The sequence below is a fragment of the Lithobates pipiens genome, unplaced genomic scaffold (genome assembly GCF_037356315.1).
Source record: "Lithobates pipiens isolate NorthernLeopardFrog02 unplaced genomic scaffold, aLitPip1_a1.2 Scaffold_27, whole genome shotgun sequence".
Classification (NCBI taxonomy): Eukaryota; Metazoa; Chordata; class Amphibia; order Anura; family Ranidae; genus Lithobates; species Lithobates pipiens.
Window position 1 is genome coordinate 146077453 of NW_027507788.1, and position 10060 is coordinate 146087512.

Sequence of the window (10060 nt, forward strand, 5' to 3'; positions counted from 1 at the left end):
CGAAAGGAGAATCAATCCTATTAGCCTAGGAGGAGTAGGGAGGAGAAGCCGTAATGCAGAGGAGGAGAAGCAGGGGAAGATGCCGTCCATCTTGCACCATAGATGGGGTAAGTGTGGGGCTGGTAACCGACCGTCCAGGGGGTTGGATGTGGGTGACCCAACCGACTGGGGGTGGGGTGGCTGTGGGTGCAGTAGTTTGCCACCCCCCCCCCCCCAAATATAGCACCAGCAGCCACTGGATTTAACCTCCACATATGAAAAGTAAGAGCTGTGAAAATGTGGAGTAGACTCCCCCAAAACAGAACTGATTCTGGCCAGCCCTGCAGATTATTTTGAAGAAAGTGCGGAATGCATTCCTAAATGCATAGAATATAACTGGATATTAATATTTTGACTTAAAGCGGGAGTTCCGCCGTTTTTTTTTTTTAAAAGCCAGCAGCTACAAATACTACAGCTGCTGACTTTTAAAATAAGGACACTTACCCGCCCAGCGTGCCCGCGATGTCAGCAACCGAAGCCGATCTCTCGATAGTCTCTCGGGTGCTGCCGCCGCCATCTTGGCTATGGGAATCAGGAAGAAGAAGCCTTGCGGCTTAATTTCCCGGTTCCCTACTGCACATGCGCGAGTCGCGCTGCGCAATAAGGATGGTCCCCGCTGTCTCTGGGATCCGTGTGTTTCCCTGCAGACAGCAGGGGACCTGCGGAAAAGGGCGTAGATTCTGCGGAAAGGGGCGTAGATTCTGAAGATATCTATGCCGGAAGTGGGTGCAGGTACCTGTACTGTACAGGTACCTGCACCCCCCTCCCCCTAAAAGGTGCCAATTGTGGCGCCGGAGGGGGGGAGGGTTCCAATGAGCAGAAGCTCCACTTTAGGGTGGAGCTCCGCTTTAATAATGATCCAATGAATATCGGATTGCCTCTTGGGGGATCAGGAAGAATTTTGTTTGGATCATGCTTTGTTTTTTTGCCTTCTTCTGGATCATATTTTGATATAGGATTGTGTACTGTATATAGGGGGTTTTATATTTATCGGTTGAACTAGACAGACTTGTGTCTTTCTTCAATCTGGTTTACTACTATATTATGTTATTATGGCGGTCTATACAGCATACACAAGATGTATAAGGACAGGGATTTGGTAATGAGAGTGAGGAGGGACACTGGGCAGCAGTAATTCTGCTATAATGGTATGTACAGGGAGAGCGTCTTTGTTGTCACGGTAACCAGCTCCTTCTACACTGCTAGTAGGCAGAGGACGCCTGCGATCTAGAGAACTATATCTCCCACAATGCAGCGGGGCCGCCACCCGGAAAAGCTTCTCTTCTCAGCGGCTGGTTCCCGGTGATGTCGGACGTGCTCGGTTCTGCAGCCTGCACAGCGGAGATAGCGAATCGCTGACCCCGAGCTGCATATACCGAGGAACCGATGACCGTGACGGAGCTGGTCACGTGACCTGCCGAACAGCGCGGGAAATCCGATCCCGTTGGCGGGAGAATGACCGGCTGAAGCCCTGAGAGGAATTCGGTGTCCGCCATGAACGTGCTGCGGCTGGTATGTCGCCACAAAACGTCCCTTGGCCTGGTGGTGCTGGCCCTCTTTGGCATGGTACTGGTGTACCTAGCCAAATGTACGTCAGAGAACATGAAGCCCACGGGACCCCGGGGTCTGCCCCACCAGCAGCATGCTCAGCAACACGCCAATCACCGGCTGCCGTTCCCCCGGGGGTTCGGGGAGCCTCCGCCTGAGAAGAGCGCCAGCGCCTTCCTGGCAGTGCTAATCGCCAGTGGCCCAAAGTACACTGAGCGGCGGAGCATCATCCGCAGCACCTGGCTGTCGGCTGCCTCCCGCGGGGGCGGGGAGGAGGGCGGCGAGCTGTGGTGCCGATTCGTCATCGGGACGGCAGGGTTGGGGGAGGATAAGTCCACTTCACTGGAGATGGAGCAGCGTCGTCACGGCGACCTCCTGCTGCTGCCCGAGCTGAGGGACTCTTACGACAACCTGACCGCCAAACTGCTGCTCATGTACGTGTGGCTGGACCGCCATGTCGACTACAAGTTTGTGCTGAAGGCAGATGATGACACGTTCGCCCGATTGGACGTCTTGCTGGAGGAGCTGAGGGCCAAGGAGCCGCACCGCCTCTACTGGGGCTTCTTCTCGGGTCGCGGAAGGGTCAAGTCTGCCGGGAAGTGGAAGGAGAGCACCTGGGTGCTGTGCGACTATTACCTGCCCTATGCATTGGGTGGGGGGTACGTCCTCTCCTGGGACTTGGTCCACTATCTAACCATCAACAAAGACTACTTCGGCCAATGGCAGAGTGAGGATGTGTCCCTGGGGGCCTGGCTGGCTCCTGTGGATGTCAAGAGGGTCCACGATCCCCGATTTGACACTGAATACAAGTCCAGAGGCTGCAATAATAAATACATTGTCACCCACAAGCAGAGCATAGAAGATATGTTGGAGAAGCACCAAACTCTGGCCAAAGACGGCAAACTATGCAAAGAGGAAGTCAAGCTGAGGTTATCTTATATCTACGACTGGGGTGTGCCCCCATCACAGTGCTGCCAGCGCAAAGATGGCATCCCCTGAGGACAATACCCGCTCTTGTCACCTAATGGAGATGGGCCAACTCTATAGGGAAGCTGTATATGTTCCTGCCGCCTGTATTTCGGACTTTGGCTGATGACTGAAAACCAAAGTCCCTCAGCAGCTTTAGCTCCCCTTCCTATTGTTGTCAGAGGGAAAGGATGAGATGCCAGGAGCGGGTGTAATGCTGAATTTGTTGCTTCCATTAATCCTCGGAGGTGGACCAGTTTTTCTTCTGATGCAATAAAGATTCAAGTATTGCTGAAAATAATATTTTACTGTATGGGTGAGGCAGGATTAAACATCTGTTCAGCCTTTAGGCTAGGTTCATACTCACTATCCGGTAAGGTACTGCTCTTTAGAGACACGCAGGGCTGCCATTTATTCTTACTGGTACCCCCGCGCATCTCAACCTACATTGTGTTTACAGGGAAATCACATAAAGCACTATGCAATTTCCCTGTGACCGCGTTTTTGAAAAGGTGCAAGCACCCTTTTTTTTTTTTTTGTAGGAAACGCAGGCACAGTGTGAACTTTAGCATTAAATTTCCCACCAGTCTGAAAAACCAAAGGAGGGATTTAGGGCAGAGTAGGATATGTGTGTGAAAGAACACGGTTATTGTACCAGCTGCACAGGGCTAAAGTAGAGTAAGACTGGGTTCACATATGTGAATTGAATGCATTTTTTAACCGCATCCCACGTGTGGGGCGGCCCCGGTGCGGTTTTGAAAAGGGTCTTGTGTGTTTTTAGGTCTGGTTCAGGTGTGAATTCTGAGGGCAGAAACACACTGGACTTCAGACTGCAAACTACAGCCACATATATGTGATCCCAGCCTAAAGAGAAGGATCTGGAAAAAAACACTTATTTTTTTTCTCACATTTCAAGTGTATAGAATTTATAGGGTTAGTCTGCCTCTACAAAAATGTGCCAATGCAGGTAGGGGGCACCTGTAGATAAACTGGCAGCTTTGACTAAAGGTAAAGGTCTTTGCACCAGGTGTAGGTCATTTTTGTGCCTCCTGAAACTTGGCTGAAAAACTTCCCAAGACACTTCAAGCTGTTACTTTATGCTCCCAGTACACCAGGAGTGAGCTTGCTGCTTCAAAACTCTGAATATGCGTGCTGTCTCTTTCCCGTCACAGCAGCTCTGAGCTTATTGCTGCAATGGGAGGAGATAGCGAACTGTGTATGACTGAAAAGTTGTGAATCAGAGAGAGAGCTTGCTCCTGTGATGGTGGGGCAGGCAGGAATGGCTGGGAGTGTTTTGACAACAATGCAGGACGGGGATGCCTTCTTAGAGTTTTTCAGCCACGCTTCAGGAAGTGCATGAATGGCCTACACCTATAGAAGGAATGTTATTCAACTTTAGTCAAAGCTCTACAGTTTGTTTACATCTGCAGGCTCCCCTATTTTTTGGATAATCGTGACCTAAAGCATATAAACTGCAACAAAGAAAATCGCTCAATTCCCCCCCCCATCAGCACACTCAGTGTTGATAGGGGAATCCTCCCACGGAATCAACACACTCAGTGTTGGTGGGTGATTCCCTCCCATGGAACTATTGTGTTCTCTGGGTGGGGGGCCCAGAGATCTATCCCTGCCAGGAGAACACAGTGATTACTGCTGGTGGCTATAGCCTCTGGCAATAATTGCATGCTTAACCACTTCAGCCCAGAAGAATTTACCCCCTTAATGACCAGAGCATTTTTTGTGATATGGCACTGCGTCGCTAACTGACAATTGTGCGGCCGTGCGACGTTGCACCCAAACAAAATTGATGTCCTTTGTTCCCACATATAGATCTTTCTTTTGGTGGTATTTGATCACCCCTGGAGGTTTTTATTTTGTGCACTATAAACAAAAAGACCGACAATTTTGAAAAAAAAAACAATACTTTTATACTTTTAATTTGCTATACTAAATATCCCCCAAAAAATAAAAGAAGTTTCTTCCTCAGTTTAGACCGATATGTATTTCACATATTTTTGGTAAAAAAAAAAATCGCAATAAGCGGATATTGATTGGTTTGTGCAAAAGTTATAGCATCTACAAAAATAAGGGATAGATTTATGGCATTTTTATTTTTTTTTATTTTTTTTTAGTAATGGCGATCTGCATTTTTTATCGTGATTGCGGCAGACAAATTGGCTACTTTTGACACTCTTTTGGGACCATTGATATTTATACAGCAATCTGAGCTAAAAATATCCACTGATTACTGTATAAATGTCACTGGCAGGGAAGGGGTTAAACACTAGGGGCGATCAAGGGGTTAACTGTGTTCCCTCAGCGTGTTCTAACTGTAGGGGGGGGTTGGACTCACTAGGATATGACAGATAACTGCTCCCGAGTGCTGGGAGCAGTAGATCCATGTCATGTCACTAGACAGAACAGGGAAATGCTTTGTTTACATAGGCATCTCCCTGTTCTGCCTGTGTCATGGGCACACTCCCACGGCGGGTGTGGGAGCACGCCACCTGCGATGATGGAGGGATGTATGGGTACGCCCATTTGCACAGCTGTGCCATTCTGCTGAGGTACATTGTCGTGCATTGGTCGGCAAATTGTTAAAATCCAACATTCTGGGTACAATCCAATCTGCCTGCCCATAGATGGATTGAATCTCAGCCAGTCCCTGCTGAACTAGCCAAGATTTGATCCATTTATGACCATTTTAAGTTTTTCTGTAGGAAATTCTTAAACTAGTCATACGTGGATTGAAATCCAGCAAGAACTGGCTGAATTTCAATCCATGTGTAGCCCTGTCGGTCATTAGACTGGCTTCTGTTGAATGGCCCTGTTGGAAAACCAACATTTAAAAACCCCTGCAGCCCTAATAGCGGGAAATCCTGCTGTCAAAATGCAAAGACACAACAAAGAGGATTTTCCCATCCGCCTCGAGTAATATATGGCCAGTTTACACTGTACTGTACTTTCCAACTTTATCTTCTAACAAATCCTGCTGTTTGTATCCATGTGTTAAAAGGCCCATACGAAAGACCAGATCCAAAAATGAAGTCTGGATGGATGTGGCCTAGGAGTTAGCCCACAATCAAGTTTTGTTGATCTGATAAAAATTTCTCTTGATCAAGGAAGTCATTCATCAGCTTGAACAGTCATTCAAGAAACTGAGACTAACAAAATCATTTTAAAGGGGTGTAATGTCTTATGTAGTTTATTTATGCTCTGTTTTTAAAGGCAACTGAGAAATTTTTGTCTGAAAAATCAAAGGAAGAAAACTGAGTGGAATTCACTTGTATTCATATTTGATGACTTGATAAAATGGATCTTTATCATTCTGACAAAAAGTTGACTCTACATAGTTTAGTAAAAAAAAAAAAAGCTGGACATAATCTTTCCAGACAAAGCAACAGTGTATTTTGTTTATTGTAGTTTTATTGGCACCAAGCACTTTGGTTATGTTACTCAGGTCTTAAGCAGACTGATCTGAGAAGGCAAACTATTTGTTGCAATCTTTAAGTAAAGATAAAACTAATATAGTGATACGTAGCTGATAACATAACCTGTCCTTACATATATTTTTAGTCTTATGAATTTGTCATCATAGAGCTGGCTGACATCCCCAGCCGGTCCTTGCATAGTTTCCTGGCTTCCTGTCCAACTCTTCAGTAAGTGGCACCATCACATAGGCCTAAAGCTATACACATAGCAACCAGGTGCTTATGGAGTATTTCAAGGGATATTGCTTTGACAGGTTATTCAACTTGGGTATGTTATGATCCTTGTTTCCAGATATATGCTACTTATGTTACCTTATTAGTCTTATCTTTGCCACAAGTTCATTGCTGACATAAAAACTATTCATTTCAAATTGACTTTCCAATACATTTTCTTAGTCTCGATGTGACAGACACCCTTCTCTTCCCCCTCCCCCCCCCCCCAAATGCACACAAATGTAAAATGGCTGACTACTTAAAAAAAAAAATAGCCATAAAAAGTAAAGGATGCTTCTGCAGGCCCTGGTTACTGGCTGGTTCACCTAGGTACTGGTCGTGTCAGGTAGACTTTCCTGCAGCCTTCTGGACAATGAGGGTCCCGCATCATGTGAAAATTGCACTTATGCACAGTGTGGGGTCCTATATAGTATATAGCCAAGGCTGTTATCCAGAAAGCAGTTTTTATTTTCATGCGTTATTGTAAGATGGTCTCAGGGGCCAAAACTTCATACTGCATTTTGACTGGCACTCTTTTTGGTCTTTGTCTGTCTGTATTCCTCACCACTAACAATCGTGGTATAACCCAGAGATGTGGCAGCATGTAACTGTAATTCACCTTTTATATGTCTCAATTTATTAAGGAAATGAAAATAAGTACCTATTTTAAATCCAGGGAAAACATGCAGCTTGACCGATTTTTATATTTTGCATGTATGTAGTTATTAGGGTAATTTATTTTGTGCAGCTACTCATTGTACCTCAAACATTTTAATTTATTTGAAATCATTCTTTGTCTGCTTGAGATACAGTATGTTGCATTGTTTTTATAAAAGGTGAAAATAAAGCTGGGAAAAGAAGTCCTATCAACACAACAAGCATTTTGGTAATCTTATTTATGATGTTGCCAAAAATGTCCTATAAGACTTTTTAAAATGTTTTCTAGAATTGCCTGAATAGACTGCTGCTTTTAAAATGTTGACATATTGTGCATCTGGAAAGTATTCACAGTGCGTCACTTTTTCCACATTTTGTTATGTTGCAGCCTTATACCAAAATGGATTCATTATTGCCCTCAAAATTCTTCAAACGATACCCCGTAATGACAATGTGAAAGAAGGTTGTTTGAAATCTTTGCAAATTTTTTAATTACAGCTATATTTTTGAGTATGATGCTGCAAGCTTGGCACACCTATTTTTGGGCAGTTTCCCCCATTCTTTTTTGGAGGACCTCTCAAGCTCCATCAGGTTGGATGGGGAGTGTTGGTTTACAGTCATTTTCAGATCCAAAAATATTGAATCGGGTTCAAGTCTGGGCTCTGGCTGGGCCACTCAAAGACATTCACAGAGTTGTCCTGTAGCCACTCCTTTGATATCCTGGCTGTGTGCTTAGTCGTCGTCCTGCTGGAAGATGAACCTTCGCTCCAGTCTGGGGTCCAGAGCACTCTGGAGCAGGTTTTCATCAAGGATGTCTGTACATGGCTGCATTCATCTTTCCCTCAATCCTGACTAGTCTCCAAGTTCCTGCCGCTTAAATTCATCCCCACAGCATGATGCTGGCCACCGCTATGCTTCACTGTATGGATGGTATTGGCCTGGTGATGAGCAGTGCCTGGTTTCCTCCAGACATGATGCTTGCCATTCAGGCCAAAGAGTTTAATCTTTTTCCTCAGATCAGAGAATCTTGTTTCTCATGGTCAGAGGAATCTTCAGGTGCCTTTTGGCAAACTCTGGGTGGGCTGTTTTGTGCCTTTTTCTGAGTGGCCTCTGTCTGGCCACTCTACCATATAGGCCTGATTGGTGGAGTGCTGCAGAGATGGTTGTTCTGGAAAGTTCTCCTCTCTCCACAGCGAAACGCTGGAGCTCTGTCAAGAGTGACCATCGGGTTCTTGGTCACCTCCCTGAGTTCTGGTGGTTCCAAACTTATTCCATTTACAGATGATGGAGGCCACTGTGCTCATTGGGACTTTCAATGCTGCAGATATTTTTCTGTACCCTTCCCCAGATCTGTTCCTCCATACAGTTGTGTCTGGGAGGTCTACAGACAATTCCTTGGACTTCATGGCTTGGTTTGTGCTCTGACATGCACTATTAACTGTGGGACCTTTTATATAGACAGGTGTGTGCCTTTTATAAATCACATCCAATTTACCACAAGTGGACTCCAATAAAGTTGTAAAAAAAATCTCAAGGATGATCAGTGAGAGAAGTATGCATTTTACGTGTCATGGCAAAGACTGAATACTTCTGTACATGGGATTTTTTTTTGTTTTTATAAAATTTGCAAAGATTTCAAACAAACTTCTTTTCATGTTGTCATTATGGAGTATTATTTGTAGAATTTTGAGGAAGATAATGAATTTAATCCATTTGGAATAAGGCTGCAACATAATATAATGTGGAAAAAGGGAAGCGCTGTGAATACTTTCCAGATGCACTGTACCTCCAGTAGGGTGTGTTTTTGTTGCTTTGCCTACTTTCTGAACATGGTATGGTCCATCTGGTAGGCCTAGATGTTCCCATTATCTACGAACCAGTTTTAAGAAGGATGCAGCACCAAAGCGATGCTGAAGCCAATTGACCTAATGTGGTGTTCTCTTTTCTGTAGTGCAGGTTTGAAAACAAAAAGGTGATTCTGAATCCTATGGGCAACAAAGAGAAAAGCTCACTTTTTATGCACAAGTCTCATAGTCTATTTGGATAAATTATCTACAGCATTCAAAGTTAGTACAAGCATTTTTACTCTGGCAGGAGTTTAGAAACAATCTATATGTGCATATTTATATATAGTGATGTGCAGTAATGCCAAGGCTGTATGGGATTTTTCACACAGATGCTGAAAGGGAACATGACTAATGCTGGTGCGAATGACGGTGACAAAAAGCTGCCGAGTCCCACAGCTGTTTCTGCCATCTGTCAGAGTATAGCTGCGGTCTCCAAGCCTTGTACAGTTTAATGGTAGGTTGACGGCGGCTGCAACTATCCGTGGCTGTCTGCCCAGCCAGTGATATAGAAAGTGTTTCTGTGGTGTACAAGAACAGTTCATTCACATTCTCTTCTTTTGTGAAGTGAAGATGTAGTTTTGTTTCCAGCATTTGTCCATGTGTTAAGGAGTTGGTACAGAAGTCAATCTGTAGATCAATTTCTGTTCAACCACCCTGCCCATACATATATCAAAATTCATCCGATCCCTGCTGAACCGCTCCAAATATCGATTCAGGTATGGGCTTTAGTCTTAGGGTGTGGGACTCCCTAAAGGAAATGTTTCACTTGTACTTCTGTGATGGCTTGCTGTTAGGGATGTCATAGAGGAGCTGTACAGTGACTCTGACATTTGAGTAAATCTGTGTCCAGAATATACACATTAAAGTTTTTACATTCTCTGAACAAACAGTAAACGTCCTTTCACGTAAGCCATCAATTTCGTAGTTTGAGATTGGAAAAAAAATACATAGGCCCGTCCAGTTCAAGCAATGTGCGATTTATTTATTTATTTATTTATTATAACGCCATGTTTCTGCATTTCCAAATAATTGTGGCAAACATTCACATCACCTTAGGGTGACCACTTTCCAAAAAGAGGTCACGGGGGGGAGGGGGGGTGGACTGCTCTCTCTAAAAGCTCTATCTGCTCTACAAAGCAAGCACTATGAAAGAAAGCTCTGTCTAAAAAAAATATATATAGAATCTCACAAGTAAGTATACCCACTCACATTTTTGTAAATATTTTATTATCTTTTTATGTGAAACACTGAAGAAATTACACTTTACTACAATGTAAAGAAATGAGTGTACAGCTTGTA

General features: G+C 44.4%; 1 protein-coding gene across 1 annotated transcript; it reads left to right on the forward strand.

Annotated features, from left to right (window-relative positions):
* Positions 1-1284: 1284 nt before the first annotated feature.
* On the forward strand, positions 1285-7135 carry B3GALT6 (beta-1,3-galactosyltransferase 6). Its single transcript, XM_077457628.1, has one exon. The coding sequence runs from the start codon at positions 1534-1536 to the stop codon at positions 2584-2586; it is 1053 nt and encodes a 350-aa protein (XP_077313754.1). The 5' UTR covers positions 1285-1533; the 3' UTR covers positions 2587-7135.
* Positions 7136-10060: the final 2925 nt, after the last annotated feature.

What these genes read in the sequence shown, in the direction of transcription:
- B3GALT6 (XM_077457628.1), top strand. Translation starts at nt 1,534, where the DNA reads ATGAACGTGCTGCGGCTGGTATGTCGCCACAAAACGTCCCTTGGCCTG.